General features: G+C 39.5%; 1 protein-coding gene across 2 annotated transcripts in view; it reads left to right on the forward strand.

The window, feature by feature from the left end:
* Positions 1-1,411: 1,411 nt before the first annotated feature.
* The window catches only part of RBL2 (RB transcriptional corepressor like 2), a 57,003-nt gene continuing 37,796 nt past the window's right edge, over positions 1,412-20,618 (forward strand). Inside the window, exons 1-7 of one of the 2 annotated variants that reach the window (XM_054533919.1) lie at positions 1,412-1,651; positions 5,840-5,970; positions 9,457-9,657; positions 13,825-13,889; positions 18,472-18,600; positions 20,201-20,361; positions 20,454-20,518. In XM_054533919.1, coding sequence (XP_054389894.1) covers positions 1,412-1,651; positions 5,840-5,970; positions 9,457-9,657; positions 13,825-13,889; positions 18,472-18,600; positions 20,201-20,361; positions 20,454-20,518 — 992 coding nt within the window. Of the gene's footprint in view, positions 1,652-4,885; positions 5,072-5,839; positions 5,971-9,456; positions 9,658-13,824; positions 13,890-18,471; positions 18,601-20,200; positions 20,362-20,453; positions 20,519-20,618 lie in introns of those variants that run through there. The other variant, XM_054533920.2, reaches the window with a different exon arrangement.

Here is a 20,618-nt window from a genome sequence, read left to right on the forward strand (position 1 = left end):
TGGCCGGGCACGGTGGTTTACGCCTGTAATCCCAGAACTTTGGGAGGCCGAGGTGGGTGGATCACTTGAGGTCAGGAGTTCGAGACCAGCCTGGCCAACATGGTGAAACCCTGTCTGTACTGAAAATACAAAAATTAACTGGGTGCGGTGGAGCGCACCTGTAATCCCAGATACTCAGGAGTCTGAGGCAGGAGAATCGCTTGAACCCAGGAGGCGGAGGCGGCAGTGAGCCGAGATCGTGCCACTACACTCCAGCCTGGGCGACAGAGCCAGACTCTGTCTCAAAAAAAAAAAAAAAAAAAGAAAAAGAAAAAGTTTAATTCACGCAGAGCCAGCTGAACGGCAGACAGGAGTTTGGTTATTCAAATCAGCCTACCAGAAAATTCGGAGAATGGGGTTTTTAAAGAATGACTTGGCGGGTAGGGGGGCCAGGGATTGGAGAATGCTAATTTGTCAGGAGGGAGGTGAAATCACAGGGGATTGAAGTGGGCTCTTGCTGTCTTCTGTTGCTGAGTGGGATTGCAGAACTGGTTGAGCCAGATTATGGTCTGAGTGGCGCCAGCTCGTGCATCGGAATGCGCGGTCTGAAAAGTCTCCAGCACTAGTCTCAGGTTTTACAATAGTTATGTTATCCCTGAGAGCAATTGGGGAGGTTAGGAATCTTGTAGCCTCTGGCTGCAAGACTCCTAAATCATAATTTCTAATCTTGTGGCTAATTTGTTAGTTCTACAAAGGCAGACTGATCCCCAGGCAAGAATGGGGTTTGTTTTGGGAAAGGGCTGTTACAATCTTTGTTTCAAAGTGAAACTAGAAATTAAATTCCTCCTGTAGTTAGTCCGGTCTTCGCCCAGGAATGAACAAGGGCAGCTCGGAAGTGAGAAGCGTGGAGTGATTTAGGTCAGATCCCTTTCACTGTCGTAACTTTCTCACTGTTAGGATTTTTGCAAAGGCAGTTTCGTGAACGTACACAGACAGGCCCTTGCTATTATCCTTATTTTTTAGATAAGGATATCCAGGCGATGAGGAAGTTTTACTTCTGGGAACAGCCTGGATACGAAACCTTCACACGTCAGTGTCTTTTGGACATTTTCTCGTCAGTACAGCCCTGTTGAATGTTCTCACGATGGGGAGGTACGTGCTTAAAATGCGGGGAAGGTGCTTTCATTTCACCCCTGGTGAAACTAGGCGAGCTAATTTTTTTAAACATGATTTTTGGCCCCCTTGAACCACCGGCCTGGACTACGTTTCCCAGCAGGCTGTGCTCAAGACTACGGGTGCCTGCAGGAGGTCAGCGTCGTTTGCGGCGGCGCAGGCGCGGTGCGGGCGGCGGACGGGCGGGCGCTTCGCGGTTTGAATGGCTGCGGGCACCGGCCCTCACCTCACCTGAGGTCCAGCTGCCCAGGGGTGCGCTATGCCGTCGGGAGGTGACCAGTCGCCACCGCCCCCGCCTCCCCCTCCGGCGGCGGCAGCCTCGGATGAGGAGGAGGAGGACGACGGCGAGGCGGAAGACGCCGCGCCGCCTGCCGAGTCGCCCACCCCTCAGATCCAGCAGCGGTTCGACGAGCTGTGCAGCCGCCTCAACATGGACGAGGCGGCGCGGGCCGAGGCCTGGGACAGCTACCGCAGCATGAGCGAGAGCTACACGCTGGAGGTGCGCTCGTGGGCGGAGGGGCGCTTCCGGCCTAGTTGGCGTGAACCGGTGCCTTCGGAGCCACGTCGCGCGCCCCGAGAGACTCGGGCGGGTTGCGGGCTCCCAGCCCCGAGAGGGGTGGGGACTCCCTCTGCGCTACTCCGAGGCTCTTAGCCGCTGTGACTGCTAACCCGCTCTTGCCGCGCTTCCCTGCGGCTTCCGAATGGGGAACGCGTCTTGCTCTAAAGTAGCACAGCGAGGCTGAGATCGCGCTGGGGTCCCGTTGAGGAAAATGGGTGTGTGTGGCCCATCTGACCCCCCGCCCGCCTTGTTAGTAGAATGAACTAGTGTCGTTGTCAAGACCACACGGAGAAGGGGAGGGGACTTGCCCTTATTTGCATCGCGATTAACCGGGTTGTAGCACCTGGGTCTCCAGCCGTCTCCGTCTGTTCGCTTCCCCCTGTTAACCAAATTGCCTTTGCCCAGGCGTTTCAGTCAACGCGCTGAAGCGTTTTGGGCTGTGTTTACGTCTGTGTGAACAAATTAAGACTCATTTCTCCCCAGGCCAGATGAAATGAGCCCTCCGCCGACCCGGATATAGATACATGCCCCCATTTGTCACTAGGATCAGGACTGTGGCTACCTCGAGGGCTTTTTGGTCACCCCGGGCATTGCACAGGACTCCTGTTGTTGTCGCGATCCGGGTATATTAGGTCGCAGCCTTCGGACAGGGCTTGCAGATGAGAAAAATGGCCATTCTAGCCAGTGAGGGTCAGCTTTGTAGGCACCTCCCCTTCATGGGCCAATGGGAAGTGACACGGAAGTACGGATTGTTTATCAGCTGTTTCACTGTGTGTGTGGCGTTTAAACCTGAGGCCGTTTGATTTCTCAAGTAGTTTTATAATTAGTTTGTAGAAAGAGTAGGGCAAATAGGTCCAGGATGCAAAGCCTAACCAAGGTATTATTTAAATATGATGTTTTTCGCTATGTGTAGTGATGAGTGAGGTTATTTTTAATTTGTATTTGCATTAATAGAATTTTAATTCAATTTCTAGTTCCCTGTTTGAATTGTTAGTCTGCAGAAGAAAGATAGTGTATGGTGGCTTTAGAACCCGACAGACCTGAAACTGCTGGAAAAGTTCAGTATGGTGATCTCTAAACTGGAGATATTTGTGTTTACCTCACAGAGCTGTTCTGAAGATTAAATAAGGCAATAATGTAGTTTCTGGCACATAAAGCACCCATATGGACAGTGCTTTCAAGTTTACTAAGCTCTTTGTATATTTACATGATCTGGCTGAGTAAGCTATGTTCCTATTCCTCTCTCGGTGCCTTTCTGTAGTCTGGCAAAGAGAAGGACTGGTTGGCTTTTGTTTTTTGTTTTTTGGTTTTTTTTTTGGTAAATGGCCTTAAAGGCTTCTAAACAAGCTTTTATTTTACCCTCAGGATAATCCTGTAAATTAGATAGAACAAGCATTATCGCCATTTAGTTGAGGTATTTCAACTCATAGCGGTTAAGTTGTATGAAGTCTAGTGATACACGAGCAAGTATCACGTAATAGCTGGTTAGTAAATTATTTTTGAAAACACGTTTGATTACTCAGTTCTTTTGATTACTGAGACTTTAGTTTCAGCTTCTTAGCCCAGTTTATTCAGTAAATGATTTACTCAGTAAAATATTCATCAGATATTTCTTGAGCACCTATTACTTGCTACACACTGTTCTAAGAGCTGGATATAGAGCAGCAAACCTGCTCTTGTGGGGCTTACAGTGAGGTACACTGTGAGAATGTGGGATGTCATTCTCATGGGAGTGTAAGAGAAAATAAAGTTCTTATGATATTTAATACAGAATACTGGTTATGGAATTTTAACTTGATTTCTTGTATTTTCTGTGCATTTTTAACCTGTAACTCATTCTTACAGTCCTCAGCCAAGAAAATGCAGCCTCTGAGACTGTTAAGTAATTTCCCCACTGTTATAGCTACTGTATGGCAGAGCCGGAATTTGAAACCAGATCTATTTGACCCTATAAGATATGGCCATGAGATGTTAATTTTGAGGATAACTATTTTTTAGTATTATGGAATTTTTCAACATATATTTTTTAGGACCAAAGATAAACTAGGCACAGAGTCTACTCTTTGCATAAATTATTTAAAAGAGCTTCGCGCTCCATTTTGTCATCTAAGCACTGTAAAATTCTCACAAGACTAATTCTTCTTTTTAGGAATGATATAGTTGTACACTTTCTTTTTTTTTTTTCTCCCTCCACCATCCAAGTAGTTGTGAATTTTCTAGAGCCAAAAGAGAACATTATAGATTCTCTTTTAAACCCTTTATTGAAGCACAGGATAATGCTGTGACTGACTTAACTTTATACTAAGAGATATTGATATAGTAGAGAAATGCAGTAGTTATGCATCTAAATTTGCTTTTACATCATAAATCAAGAATATTATGAAACCATCTCCCAGAGACATATGTAATACACAAATCTTGGCTGTTTCTTTTTTTTTTTTTTTACAATAGAACATCTATGCTATTGATACATATAAGTGGGTTTGTAAGACAGTCTATGTGTAAATGTGAAAAATGAAGAATTTCCAGTTCTTCTCATTTTCATTTAGACCAGTAATGAATACATTGAAGCTAAAGGACATCTTCCATCCTTCCTCGCTTTTATAGGGAGAGGAAAGTTGTATCAATTCTTGAATAAAAAGAATTGTGACAATGGTCTTTTACAAACAGTGCCTTAAAAATTATTATTTTTGAATGATATCTGGTAGTGGATCCACAATAGTCTCATTTGGTTATACAAATAATTTTATGTGTTCATGTATGTGTTTTGATTAGGTATAAAATTAGTGGCTGAATATCCATTCAAGCTTAATTTTGTATTTCTATCACTTTTCTAGATTTTGAGCAAGATTAAAAATATAAACAATAGGCCAGGCGTGGGGGCTCACGCCTGTAATCCCACCACTTTGGGAGGCCTAAGTGGACGGGTCACAAGGTCAGGAGATCGAGACCATCCTGGCTAACACATTGAAACCCAGTCTCTACTAAAAATACAAAAAATTAGCCGAGCGTGGTGGTGGGTGCCTGTAGTCCCAGCTACTCAGGAGGCTGAGGCAGGAGAATGGCGTGAACCTGGGGGGGCAGAGCTTGGAGTGAGCCGAGATGGAGCCACTGCACTCCAGCCTGGGTGACAGAGTAAGACTCCATTTAAAAAAAAAAAAAATAAATAAAAAAAAAAAACCAATAATATTGTTTCCATTACTATGGCTATATAACAAATTGCCTTAAAACTTAGGGGCAGAAAACAATTTGTTTTGGTCACAGGTTCTGTGAGTAAGGAATTCAGGCCGGGGACAGTGTGGATGTCATGTTTCTGCATCAAAATGACTGGTACCTCACCTGGAAGACTTGAGAAACTAGGTACTGGCACAGCTGGAGCTCGTTGGGCATCTCTGTATGTTTGTTCCATGTGGTCTCACCAGCATGGTGATCCAGGGTAGCTGAATTCTTACATGTTGGTTCAGGACTCCCAAGGCACATGTCCTAAGAGAGAGAACCAAGTGGAATCTATACTGCCTTGTATAATCTTTTAGAAATACATAGTTTCACTTCTACCTCTGCAATTATTGATAGAGATAGTTAATCAATGTGAGGGAACGCAGACCCTTGCCCAGGTCCAAGGTGAGGGAACCCTCTCTACCTCTCAGTGGAATAATGTCAATGTCACATTATAAGAAGAGCTTACGGGGCTGGGTACAGTGGCTCACACCTGTAATCCCAGCACTTTGGAAGGCCAAGGTGGATGGATCACTTGAGGCCAGGAGTTCAAGACCAACCTGGGCAACATGACAAAACCCTGTCTCTACAAAAAATACAAAAATTAGCCAGGTGTGGTGGTGCGCGTCTGTAGTCCCAGCTACTTGGGAGGCTGAGGTAGGAGGAGTGCTTGAACCTGGGAGGTGGAGGTTGCGGTGAGCCAAGATTGTGCCACTGCACTCCAGCCTGGGTGACAGAGCAAGACTCCATCTCAAAAAAAAAAAAAAAAAAGAGCGTATGAGATCGGGTCATCATTGAAAATAAGTTTCCCACAAAAGTATAAACAACACTTTCAATTTAAACATACTTTTAAAAATATTGAAATATATATGTAGCTTATTAACTAAAAATCAATTTTCTCTTCTTTTACAGGGAAATGATCTTCATTGGTTAGCATGTGCCTTATATGTGGCTTGCAGAAAATCTGTTCCAACTGTAAGCAAAGGGACAGTGGAAGGAAACTATGTATCTTTAACTAGAATCCTGAAATGTTCAGAGCAGAGGTAACTATGTTAGAGTTTGAGAAGTAGAGTATGGCTAATGTAAGTTCATAAATCATAGCGATAGTAAGAATTATCTCTGTATATCATTTTCTGAGCATTTGTACCTGTGGACTGGTGAAATTAGATGCTAAAACTAGCATCTAATGATTTTCCTTTCTTTATATCACAGTTAATATCCATTATATTTTACTTCTTTGGTGAAAATATTTAAATTTTAATGTTTTAGGCACTTGTATGGCAGAATTTATTTTTAAAGGTTAGGACATTGTGTAATATTGGGAGAAATGAAGGATATTAAGAAACTTTAGGAGATACTCCAAGTTGAAAAGGTAAATAAAATATTATTTGCTATTATACTTAGAAATATGTGCACACGACTTGTGGTCTTAATATAAATGGAACATGTAAGTATTTCTCAGTTTCCTGTTTGGAGGATAAATGACATGATTATAATCCATTTTAGAAAGGGTCAAATATATTTAAAAGAAGAGGCAGAAATTATCTGTTGTGTAATTAAATTGATGACATTTATTTGTGCCTTTTAGGTGAATTTTCTTACATGGCTTATTAAAGATAAGTGGAAAAATGATGTTTAGCATTTTGGGGGAAATTACTACTGTCAAAATTTACGGAGTTAATGGTTAAAAAATCACTTACTAAATTAAAAAATTAACTGGGTGTGGTTGTGCATACCTGCAGGCCTAGCTATTTGGGAGGCTGAGATGGGAGGATCACTTGAGCCCTGAATGATGGAGCAGCACTGCACTCCAGCCGGGGCGACAGAGCAAGACCTTGTCTCCAAAAAAAAAGAAGGTTACTATTAAAATAATTAGCAGGCTGGGTGCAGTGGCTCACGCCTGTAATCCCAGCACTTTTGGAGGCCGAGGTGTGTGGATCACTTGAGGTCAGGAATTGGAGATCAGCCTGGCCAATATGGTGAAACCCCGTCTCAACTAAAAATACAAAAATTAGCTGAGTGTGGTGGCGTGGGCCTGTAATCTTAGCTACTGAGGAAGCTGAGGCAGGAAAATCACTTGAGTCCAGGAGGCAGAGGTTGCAGTGAGCACCATTGCACTCCAGCCTGGGTGACAAGAGCGAGACTCCATCTCAAAATAAATAAATAAAATATTTCACAATGTCATGTTTTAGCTGACATTGTGAATTTTAGTAATCTTTTTTTAACGTTTAACTCCATCCTGAGTTACATTGACCAAAGAATCAGTATCTAGAATTATATAAGAAACTACTAACAGGGTTAATAAAATGAATAAAGAATATGACTTCACAAAGGTTATAATTCACATAGCTAATAGATACAGGAAGAGATATTCAGTGTCACTAATAAAGACTTTCAAAGTAGAAAGATAACATTTCATTCTTTTTTTTTTTTGAGATGGAGTCTCACTCTTTCACCCAGGCCAGGGTGCAGGGGTGTGATCTCAGCTCACTGCAGCCTCCGCCTCCCAGGTTCAAACAATTCTCCCGCCGTGGCCTCCCAAGTAACTGGGATTACAGGTGCGTGCCACCACACCTGGCTAATTTTTTGTATTTTTAGTAGAGACGGAGTTTCACCATGTTGGCCAGGCTGATTTCCAACTCCCGACCTCAGGTGATCCACCCGCCTTGGACTCCCAAAGTGCTGGCATTACAGGTGTGAGCCACCGTGCCTGGCCAACATTTTATTCTTATCATTGGGAAAATTGAAGTCTGGTATACCAAGTTTGGTCACTGTACAGGGAAACAGGAACTCTTTTTTTTTTTTATTTTTCAGTTCATGTTTTTTTTTTTTTTTTTGAGATAGAGTCTCATTCTGCTGCCCAGGCTGGAGTGCAGTAGCTCAATCTCTACTCACTGCAACCTCCACTCCCCAGGTTCAAGTGATTCTCATGCTTCAGCCTCCCAGAGTAGCTGGGATAAAGGCACATGCCACTATACCTGACTAATTTTTGTATTTTTTGTGGAGACTGGGTTTCACCATGTTGACCAGGCTAGTCTCGAACTCCTGACCTCAAGTGATCCACCTGCCTCGGTCTCCCAAAGTGCTGGGATTACAGGCATGAGCCACTGCGCTCAGCCAGGAACTCTATATTGCTGGTGTACATTGGTGAGAGTCAGAATTGACACAACTACTTTACTAGGAAATTTGGTGGTATCTAGTAACATTGAAAGTGCACATTCTCTTACTGTACTTCTTGGAGTAGTCCCTAAAGAAACTCCTGCACACATGTATAAGGATGTTTTCATTACATTTTTTGTTATCATGGAATATTAGAAACAACCTAAATTTCCATTGGTTGGGGAGTGAATGCAAAAAGTCATTGTCTGTTCATATGAAAGAATGTTTTTAGCAATTAAAATGAATATATCTTACATATCAACATTAATGTCAGAAACATTATTGAGTGTGAAAAAGCATTGCAGAATACCACTGAAGTATACCATTTATATAAAATGTAAAAACATGTAATAAGTAATAAGATATTGCTTATTGTTTACACATACATGTGTATGTGTAGTAAGTGTGAAAACATAGGAAGGATTAAGACCAACTTTGGAATGGTGTTTATCTTTGGGGTAGAAGGGTAAGGATGGGATTAGGGAGGAGTATAAAATGGTAATTTTGACTGTTTCTTTTTCTTTTTCTTTTTTTTTTTTGAGATAGAGCCTCGCACTGTTGCCAGGCTGGAGTGCAGTGGCGTGATCTCGGCTCAATGCAACCTCTGCCTCCCAGATTTAAGTGATTTTCCTGCCTCAGCCTCCAGAGTAGCTGGGATTACAGGTGCCCGCCACCACGCCCAGCTAATTTTTTGTATTTTTAGTAGAGATCGGGTTTTACTATGTTGGCCAGGCTGGTTTCGAACTCCTGACCTTGTGAATCTCCCACCTCGGCCTCCCAAAGTGCTGGGATTACAGGCGTGAGCCACTGCGCCTAGCTTTGACTGTTTCTATAATGTTGCTAGTTTAAAAAAAAAATCTGAAGTGGCAGGGGGAGGTGGCTCACACCTGTAATCACAGTGTTCTAGGAAGCCAAAGTAGGAGCATCACTCAAGCCCAGGAGTCTGCAAGGAGCTGTGATCTTGCCACTGAACTCCAACATGGGTGATAGAGCGAAATCCTATCTCTTACAAAAACAAAACAAAAAGCAAAAATGACAAAATTTATTTAATGTGTTAACATTTAAAAAATCTGGCAGTGAACCAGCGTGAATGTTGGTTAGGTTACTCTTGTTAATTTTGGTTTGTATTTTCAAATATTTCATAGTTAACAAATACTTTAGGTAACTTAAACAAAATGGATTAGGAGGATCAGAGGAATATACCGATCTGTAAGAAATTAAGCTAGTCAGAGACATGAGTTGTGATTTTATTTCACTGTCTAAAAGTAATATAATTTAATGAGATAATATTGATTTACTTTTGAATATTTACTTTTGTATACTTTACCCTTATGTTAATTATGAAATATCTTGCTTGTCTTTAATGCCAGCTTAATCGAATTTTTTAATAAGATGAAGAAGTGGGAAGACATGGCAAATCTACCCCCACATTTCAGAGAACGTACTGAGAGATTAGAAAGAAACTTCACTGTTTCTGCTGTAATTTTTAAGAAATATGAACCCATTTTTCAGGACATCTTTAAATACCCTCAAGAGGAGCAACCTCGTCAGCAGCGAGGAAGGAAACAGCGGTAGGTTTTCTTGTTGGTTCATCAGGAATACACATTAGTCTGTGCTGCAGTGTTGATATTTTGCTAGTTTTTTTTTTCTAGTTTTAAAAAAGAAATAAGATTTAAAAAATTTTTTTCCCCAGTAGTTTTCTTTTAATGATGCTTTTTTTGCTTTTCATTGTGGGTTAGCCATGAAGAGTTTGGCTTTTTCCGTATTGCTAAATGTATACGGGTCTTTGTTTCTATAAACTTTCATTTTTCTTATTTTATTTTATTATTATTTTTTCCTCAGTGATCCTTGTTCTGAAACCTTCCTTTTTCATTTAAGCAACAAAAAATGCAGACTGTACAAGTCAGGGATTTTCACCCTTTCGCTGCCTTGGAGATGTATCTGTATCTGTATCTAGATATATATATTTTTTATTGCACAGGGGCCAGGCTAATCAATGTATTGTTCCAATTTTAGTATATGTGCTGCCGAAGGGAGCACTGCCCTAGATATAGATCACTATATTAACCACTGTATTTTCTACTAGTGATTGTATAGACTATTTTATGTCAAACTGAGTAATAATCCCCTTTAAATGACTTCTCTATGTATTTTGATGTTTATAATGAATTAAGAATAGAGAGACTGGATTGGGAAAAGACAGGAGAACTGAAACTATTATGAATTTGTGCTTTCCGATCACTTCTGCAAAGTCTATAAGCATGCTCTGACTCAGTGTTTTCTACCTTTCCTGATAGATAAAGGCAGTTATGGAATACACATTTTCCTTCTTTATCATTGAAAGTTTTTTCATAAAGTAGAAATGAAAATTCTAACAATTAGAAAAGTGCTGACAAGAAAAGTAAAGGGAAAGGAGTTAAAATTATTTGGCTAGAATAAATAATGTTTGCTTCTCTTTAAATATAAAAGTTTTCCCAGACTGTGAAGGATGTTTACAGTAAGAGTAACCTTTTAAAAATAAAATGGGGGAATGACAAACCAGGAGGAAAAAAATTTAAAAAAAAACTAGAACTATTTACATTTTAATATAGATGGCACGACTGATATAGAAGCATCTGGTCTAGCTCACTTACAGTTTTGGGGAATTGACTATTTAAAATGAAGTAGTCTGAGCCAGGCAGGGTGGCTCACACCTGTAATCCCAGCACTTTAGGAGGCCGAGGCAGGCGAATCACCTGAGGTCAGGAGTTCAAGACCAGCCTGGCCAACATGGCAAAACCCCGTCTCTACTAAAAATACAAAAATTAGCTGTGCATGGTGGTGCATGCCTATAATCCCAGCTACTCGGGAGGCTGAGTCAGTAGAATCCCTTGAACCGAGAGGCAGAAGTTGCGATGAGCCAAGATCGTACCATTGCACTCCAGCCTGGGCGACAAGAATGAAACTCCATCTCATAAATAAATAAGTAAACAAATAAAAGGAGGTATTCTGGCTGGGTGCCTGTAATCCTAGCACTTTGGGAGGCCAAGGCGGGTGGATCACTTGAGGTCGGGAGTTCGAGATCAGCCTGGCCAATGTGGCGAAACCCTGTCTCTACTAAAAATACAAAAAATTAGCAGGGTGTGGTGGTGAGTGCCTGTAATCCCAGCTACTTGGGAGGGAGAGGTGGAAGAATCACTTGAACCTTGGAGTTGGAGGTTGCAATGAGCCGAGATCACGCCACTGCACTCCAGCCTGGGCGATAGAGCAAGGCTCCGTTTTAATAATAAATAAATAAAATGACATATTCTCCTAGCACTTTGGGAGGCCAAGGCAGGTGGATTGCTTGAGGTCAGGAGTTCAAGACTATCCTGGCCAATGTGCCAAAACCCCATCTCCACTAAAAATAAAAAAATTAGGCAGGTATGGTGGTGTGTGCCTGTTGTCCCAGCTACTTGAGAGGCTGAGGCAGGTGAATCGCTTGAACCCAGGAGGCAGAGGTTTCAGTGAGCTGCGATCACCTCACTGCACTCCAGCCTAGGTGACAGAGTGAGACTTCATCTCCAAATAAATAAATAAAAAATGAAGTATTCTAAAGTTTGAATAGAAGCTTTGTATTGAGTCTGAGTGAGGCCAATGTGATCATTTATGGGAAGATATCTTCTTTCTTTGGAGTATCTGGAAAATAATTTCAGATTGCACTTGTTTTGATATTTCTTAGGATGTATATACTACTTAATTCTAATTAAGAGAATTTTAAAAGGCCGTGTGCAGTGGCTCACACCTGATCCCAGCACTTTGGGAGGCTGAAGTGGACAGATCACTTGAGCCCAGGAGTTTGAGACCAGCCTGGACAGTATGGTGAAACTTCATCTCCACAAAAAATACAAAAATTAGCTTGGAGTGGTGGCGCACACGTGTGGTCCCAGCTACTGGGGAGGCTGAGGTGGGAGGATCACTTGAGCCTGGGAGGTTGAGGCTGCAGTGAGCTGTGCTCATACCACTGTACTCCAGTTTGGGTGACAGAGCAAGACCTTGTCTCAAAAAAAAAAAAAGTAAATCACTTTATTAGAGATTTTACATTTTTAACACTTTGTATACTTTCTGTTAGCTCTTTCTGCTAACTATAGTCATAATGTATAGCACTTACTGAGCATTTACTTTGGGGCAGGGACTCTTTTAAGACTTCAATATGTATTACTTCAGTTAATCCCTCTGACAACCTTGTGATACTCATACTGTTATTACAGATAGAGAAAATAAGCCGCAGAGAGGTTAAGTAATTTGGCCAGGGTCACACAACTAAGTGTGGAGCTCTTATTGAAACTGACTGCAGGAACCCATGTGCTTTACTGTGACTGTATACTGCATCTCTCACACACTATTTGAAAATGTGTCACTATTTGTTAGCACTTATCCACAGGAAATACTGTTAGGTATTATGTAGGACACAGGCATTTTTTAACACACCAAACCCCACAGTTTCTGTCTTCTGAGAGCTTACAGTACAGTCAGCGAGATGAGGCAGGTATGAAGATTCCAGTGCATGCAATGCAGTGTGTTATAAAAGTCCCATGACTACCAGAGGGAATACAGATGTAAAACTTAGCAGGAAAAGAAATCACTCTGGATGAGCCAGTCAGGTAAGTTTACGTGGAATAAGTAGAAATGGGTCTTGAAAGATGGGTACGATTTTGATAGGTGAATTTGAAGATACAGATAGCACCTTCTGTGTAGAGGAAACGAGAAGACACAAAAGCAGTAAAGCAAGAGGAAATGTAGGAGGTTAGTCAAGTTTTTTTTTCTAGAATTCTCAAGTTGTAGAGCCAGAATTAAGAGTAGCTTAAGTGTTAAGCTAAAAAAAATTGAATTTTATTTTGGTAGGCAACCAAAACTAGAAATAGTTTATCATGTGCCTATGGTAGAGAGGCTACTTTTAAAAGCAGAACACTGACATTTAATCCTTGCCATGGACTGGTGAATTAAGTACAGTATTGTACCCAAGTAGAATAATCTTTTGACAGATGAAATGACTAAGGCCCAGGTGAGCAAGTGTACCCTAGCTAATGGCAGTGCTGGAACTAAATCTAATCTAATCTTCTCCATGGAATTTCGTTCTTCTCGGCACCTTGTTAGAATAAGGCTGTTGGGATGTGGAGACCACAGATTTCTTGTCTAAAAGTTGTCAGAGGTTTTGGTAGAAAAGCCAAGCTTAAAGCAGGTCTGAAACTTAAGCAGACAACTTGGCAATATACAACAGGTACTCTTAATGGATGGAAGTATAAGGAATTATAGGAAGCTCATAATTTATATTAAAAAGGCCTTTTGTGATTTGATATAGTCTGGAATATCTTTAAGGAGGAAGGGAGGGATACAGGTCATTAGCTATGATAAAGGAGAAAAAAATGAGGACATATCTGACTGCATATAGTGGTCTTAAAGCAGCATAGCATTGCTGTGTCATCAAAAGAGCTATTTTTATTCATTTTATTTTCCACCTCACCTATCTTGCCCTCAAAAAACTTTAAAAAATTTTTTAAGAATTTTCTTTTCTTTGAGATGGGCTCTTTCCCTGGATCCCAGCTATTTCCTACTGATATTTTGTTGAGGCAGAACGTCCACGTTTTCCATGTGAAGCTGAATCTGATCTCTCTCCCTTTAACTGTGGGTTTTATTTTACACCTAATTTATAGTCATTTGGGATGTTCTTTTTCTGATTCTTCTGTTGTCTAATGACTTTTTTTTTTCTTCCCCCAAAGGCGACAGCCCTGTACTGTGTCTGAAATTTTCCATTTTTCTTGGGTGCTTTTTATATATGCAAAAGGTAAGAAAATAGTAATATTTATTTAGATTTAATATGTCTATTTACATTTTCAGGTATTAATTTTGTCAGCTTCTAATATGTATCAGGAAAAGATTTTCACTGAAAATTTTCTCAAGGGTTTTAATCCTAGATTCTTTTTTAAGTATTGCCTTTTCATCAAAGGATCTATTGGATTTCTTTACAATATCCAAATCTTCTCTTATTAAATGGAAAGTCCTTTAATTTTGTTGTATACAACATCTTTTCTGCCCAAAGCTACTCTTTTAAATTATGAGCTGAAAACACATTATTCTGTATATGCTTGTATTGTGAACTCTATTTTTCATGAGATGTATCTTATTTAGTTGAACGCAATTACTGATCAACCTCAGAACAGTTCAGATTTTTTTTTTGTATCTTGTTCAGATAAGTATACTTACACAAAAGCTTTTATATACTATTTATTTTCTTTCCCTTTTTTCTCATCTCATTTAACCTACCCAAGGTCTGCATTCAGTGAAATATACATCTCTATTATTTTTTGTCCTTTTTGTATTTATTTATTTATTTTTTTGAGATGGAGTCTCACTCTATCTCCCAGGGTAGATTGCAGTGGCACAATCTCGGCTCACTGCCGCCTACACCTCCCGGGTTCAAGTAATTCTCCTGCCTCAGCCTCCTGAATAGCTGTGATTACAGGCGCCCACCACCATGCCCAGCTAATTTTTGTGTTTTCAGTAGAGATGGGGTTTCACCATGTTGGCCAGGCTGGTCTTGAACTCCTGACCTCAGGTGATCTGCCCGCCCTGGCCTCCCAAAGTGCTGGGATTATAGGCATGAGCCACTGCGCCCAGTTCCTTTTTATATTTCTATGTAGAAATAATTCTTTAAAGTAGATAGGAAAGTGCAGTTATATTATTACATAGCTTTCTTCTGTATACTATGTGGAATGCCTTTGCCACAAGATAGCTCAATAAAATGCAAAGTTAACAAAGAATCATAGAGCTGGAAGGAGTTTCGTAAGTATAAGAGAGATTCTCATTATTAGATTAACTAGCTTAACTTACTTTATTTTATTTTTTTTTGAGATGGAGTCTCACTCTGTTGCCCAGGCTAGAGTGCAGTGGTGTGATCTTGGCCCACTGCAACCTCTGCTGCCTGGGTTCAAGCAGTCTCCTGCCTCAGCCTCCCGAGTAGCTGGGATTACAGGTGCCTGCCACTGCGCCCGGCTAATTTTTTCTAGTTTTTAGTAGAGACGGGGTTTCACCATCTTGGCCAGGCTGGCCTTGAACTCCTGACCTCGTGATCCACCCCTCGGCCTCCCAAAGTGCTGGGCTTACAGGCGTGAGCCATCGCACCTGGCCTAGCTTCACTCATTTACTTTATTTTTTATTTTCATTGTTGAGACAGGGTCTTGCTCTGTTGCCCAGGCTGGAGTGCCGTGGTATGATCTCTGCTCACTGCAACCTCTGCCTCTTGTGTTCAGGTGATTCTTGTGGCTCAGCCTCTTGAGTAGCTGGGATTGCAGGCATGCACCATTATACCCGGCTAATTTTTGTATTTTTAGTAGAGTTGGGGTTTTGCCATGTTGGCCAGGGTGGTCTCGAACTCCTGACCTCAAGTGATCCGCCACCTCAGCCTCCCAAAGTGTTGGGATTACAGGTGTGAGCCACCATGCTCAGCCAGCTTAGTTACTTTAAAGATTAGGCAGCTGAGCCCAGAAACTAGCTGCTGGGAACAAAGCTAAGATTTGAACTCAGATCTCCTGGTTCTTAGTTTCATACTGGCTGTGAAGGCCTCTGGGAAGAGTGTGTGATATTGTTGGTCTCCAGGTTTGATTTGTCCTGGTCCCTCTCTAGCTAATTAGGGTGAGAGCCGCCATCCTTCCTTCCCTGAGCTGCATGCTTGATTCAAGAGAAAAATCTTACTTTTGTCATACGTGACACTGGCATGTTTCTTTAGTGATGATAAAGGCGACATGATCAATGGCATGAAATAAAGGTTTTGGAGTATATAAACCATTTTTACAGCGGCTACAAATTTTAGAATGTGTGATTGCTATTATGTATGATGGTAATCTTTTCATATGATTGTATTGGGCAAGTATGTCTGACTTCTAGGATTTTTATCTGTTTTGTTTGTCTCTTATGGCATATGTGTACTTAGAAGTAAATATATTTGGTACTGTATATAATATGTACAATACAATAAAAAATAATTTCATTGTCCTTATTTTGTTCTCACTGGACCCATTGGGGTGGTTTTTTCTCCGTAATTAACTCAGTGTTTGACTTTTATCTCATTAATTCAGTTTATAATAATTCCACCTTAAGAACCTCTGTGGATTAGGCATGGTGGCGTATTCCTGGAATCCTAGCCACTTGAGAGGTTGAGGTGGGAGAATCGCTTGAACCTGGGAGGCGGAGGCTGCAGTGAGCTGAGATTGCACCTCCATTCTGGGCGACTTTGAGACCATGTCTCGAAAAAAAAAAAAAGAACCTTTGTCCTCTCACAGTCCACCACTGTGATCTTTTATAATACACGATGATCTTTTCTAATAGTCATTTAATTGCTTTAATTCGGTTCTTATTTATTTGGGGGAAAGGTGTACTCTTTTATAGCCACCTTTCTAATGACAAATAAGCCAACTCTGGAGATGAAACATTTCTATTTACTTGATATCTTTGTTGATTAAAAGATAAAATATCTCACAAAGTCAGATTTATTTGTAAGGTCAGGATTTGAAATAGAAAATACGTCATGTTGAGAGAGTCCTAGAATTTAATTTAAATTAGATTCTGATCTTTAGGGTCATTTCAGCTTTTTATTAGATGTTACAGTGTTGCGTTTTTTTTTGTTTTGTTTTGTTTTTCTTTTTGCCTTCTATGGCAAGTGCACACCAGTAACAAGTTTAGGCTTGTTGGTGTGATGGGCTTTGTAGCTTGAAAATCAGTAGGTGCTACTTACTTCCTTTTTTACACATGAGGAACCAAGTATATTTTAATATTAAACCTCTTTGTAGCAGAACCAAGCAAGTTGGTTTGGCTGTATCAATGCACAGTTTAATGTGTTGATTATCATTTGCCTCTTTGGCAAAGAAGAATTTTTTTTTCTCTTTAGTTCATTTAAGTTGATTTGTTGAATGTTTCCGTCTATACAAAAAAAGAATTGCTTTGTATATGCTGAGGTAAGTGGTAACTTTCTTTGGAGGAACAGAGAGAAAGAGAAACCTGAAACAAAGCTGCAGGTGTGTGTGTGTGTGTACATATATGCTTGGGTAGGCATTAAGTGTGAAAATGCTGAGGTTTGGAAATAATTCTTCATATGTATGTTAGCTATTTAAATTGAATTTATCTGATGATACAAGAATGTAAAATCACCATGAAGCATACATGTGCAGTGTTTAACTAAAAAAAGAGATGGGCTTGAAGTTATAAAATAACTAGAAATAATTCTTAATTTCTAGGAAATTAAGATAATAATAAAATGATTTAACTACATGTAAAAATGTGTTCAGTGTTAGAGTTCAGCCAGCACTGCAGAAATGACATGTTGCTGTCAGTTTAGGTTTTTGATTTCTTATTTCCTTGTTACCAAGCATCAGCAATTATTCTTGGGATTATTAGCTCTGGAATTGAAAGATATTTAATGGTACTTCTGTTGCATTAATTTGTCTGAGTTTATATAGAAAAGTATTAAAAATGTTACTGTTGGAGTCTGATAAAAAGTTCTGTTTTTTTAAAAATATGTGTATGAGAAATGGCGTGAACCCGGGAGGCAGAGCTTGCAGTGAGCTGAGATCGTGCCACTGCACTCCAGCCTGGGTGACAGTGAGACTCCGTCTCAAAAAAAAAAAAATGTATATGAGAATAATTATATGAATTATTTTTTCGGTTGTCTTCTAAATATTTCTAATAATTTTCATGACAGAAAAATGTTTTCATGCAAAACAATTTCTTACAGTTTGAGATAATTTATAAATGTTTTGTGTTCAGAATTTTCAAAGAAAAGACCAATGATAAAGTTTTAGTCAGCTACTAGGTATTTAATAAACACTTAATGAATGAATGGCATTTTTAGTAAAGTTATAGTTTTCACTAAGCTGTTAGACATTTATTAAAGGCCGGGCATGGTGGTTTACACCTGTAATCCTAGCACTTTGGGAGGCCAAGGCAGGAGGATCACTTGAGTCCAGGAGTTCAAGACCAGCCTGGGCAACATAGCAAGACTCCCCATCTCTAAAAAAAGTTTTTAAATTAGCCATGTGTGGTGGCGTGTGCCTGTAATTTCAGCTGCCCAGGAGGCTGAGACAGGAAGATCCCTTGAGCCCAAGAGGTTGAGGGTGCGGTGAGCCATGATCATACCACTGCACTCCAGCCTGGGTGACCCACCAAGACTCTGTCTCTTAAAAATAAATAAATAAATAAATTTATTAAGATATAAGAGTAATATCTCAAAATGTAAATTTGCCAAAACACTTATTGTAATGAGTCAATTTTGTACAGTTGTTTTGTAATGTCATAATAATTAAAGGAAGAAATTATTTTTAAAATGTTACAAAGTCAATGCTAATTTAACTCTGTAACTGCTTATAATCCTGCAGGTAATTTCCCCATGATTAGTGATGATTTGGTCAATTCTTATCACCTGCTGCTGTGTGCTTTGGACTTAGTTTATGGAAATGCACTTCAGTGTTCTAATCGTAAAGAACTTGTGAACCCTAATTTTAAAGGTAGGTTTGTAAATCAAAGATTTTTGGGCAATCTGCGTTTCTGTGTTATGTTTACCCTTGGAGTTGTACAGGTTTCCTAGCATCAGTATTTTGAAAAGCTCCTGTCATTACGGTTATCCAGGGTACTTATAACTAAGAGTCAAGCTGCCTGTAAAAATATTTTTGGATAAACAGTTGCAGATACCACAAAGTTTAAAGTCTTAAATGACAACTTTAGAAGTTTTTGAAATATATACTCAACAAGGAGAAGGCATTTAGAAACTCAGAGTTGCAAAGATGACATTAAAGCTGATAGTATTTTTCTACATTGGCAAACTTTGTGCCTGACACATTGTAGGAGATCAAAAAGAATTTGCTGAAAGAATCTTATTTCAAATTTTGGTACAGAAGAATAGCTATGGTTCTAAAATAAAGAAAATGAACTTTCATCTTTTAAACTAACAGATATATGGAAATGATGATTTTGGCATTGCATTTAATAGAACTTAGGTATATAATTTCTATGAATGATAAACAGTTACAAGCCCAAATTATGATTTACAAAGCAAATATTAAAAAGTATGTATAGAGTTAAAATAAATATTGCTGCTGCTATTTGAGTAATATTGTAATAGGATTCTGGGTGATTCTCAGTTTTGAGGTGATTTCAATTAAAATTGCAGCTTGTCTATCAAGGTAGATTTTTAAAATTAGTGGAGTTCAGTTGCTCCTGGTATGGTAAATTTAGTGTTCCTCATATTCTGTTCTTTCTCTCATTTCTATCCTAACTCCCTTTTATATTCCCAAAAAGCTACTTCCTTTCACTTTTATCTTTTTTTTTTTTTTTAATTAAAAAGAATTTTTTTTTTTGAGACAGGGTCTCACTCTGTCACCCAGGCTGGGGTGCAGTGGTGCAATCACAATTCACTGCAGCCTCAATCTCCTGGGCTCAGATGATCCTTTCATCTCAGCCTCCCAGGTAGCTGGGACTACAGACATACACCACCACACCCAGCTAATTTTTTGTATTTTTCAGTAGAGATGAGGTTTCGCCATGTTTCCTGGGCTGGTCTCAAACTCCTGGACTCAAGCGATGTACCCACCTTGGCCTCCCAAAGTGGATTATAGGAATGGAGCCACTGTGCCCAACCTTTACCTCTTTTATTTTTATTTGAATTTTTTTCTTTTGTGCTGAGTCTAGGGCAAGAATAAATTGTAAACTAGTATGAAATACATCTAATACATTGAAATTAAAGTATATAATCTCTGAACAGTGTAATTTTTTTAAAGTGGTGTTTTTTGTTTAAAAGTAGACTTACTTGCAAAGTTATATTTTGTGGTTTTTAGATCTTAGTATCCTAAAATTTAAGTTTTAAGTTTCCCTTAACCATCTCTACATAAATAATTGAATAACTGAAATCTTTTGAGTAATGATACACTTTACTTCTATTTGCCATTTTTTGACAAATTCTTAGCCTTAAAATAGGCCCATATATACTGTTTCCTATACATTTGTATGCTAAGTGGTATACTGATTATACTCTATGTTTTACATTTTAGTTTATTACAAATTGGCTTATTGTGTGCTGATATCTCTGTTTTGTGATTCTATATACCATAGGCCTATCTGAAGATTTTCATGCTAAAGATTCTAAACCTTCCTCTGACCCGCCTTGTATCATTGAGAAACTGTGTTCCTTACATGATGGCCTAGTTTTGGAAGCAAAGGGGATAAAGGAACATTTCTGGAAACCCTATATTAGGAAACTTTATGAAAAAAAGGTTTGTAAGTAGCAAAGAAATAACGTGAAAATGTTTTCTGGAGAAAAACTTGATTTGACATGACGACTTAAGGATCTCTTCTTTCATCATAGCTCCTTAAGGGAAAAGAAGAAAATCTCACTGGGTTTCTAGAACCTGGGAACTTTGGAGAGAGTTTGTGAGTACTTCTGTATAAAATGTTTTAATATTTTAAATTGTATACTTAGGAAACTTCAGAAGTTAGTGTTTTTATTGTTTGTATTCTGGAAACTGAGAAT

Source organism: Pongo abelii, chromosome 18 (genome assembly GCF_028885655.2).
Source record: "Pongo abelii isolate AG06213 chromosome 18, NHGRI_mPonAbe1-v2.0_pri, whole genome shotgun sequence".
Classification (NCBI taxonomy): Eukaryota; Metazoa; Chordata; class Mammalia; order Primates; family Hominidae; genus Pongo; species Pongo abelii.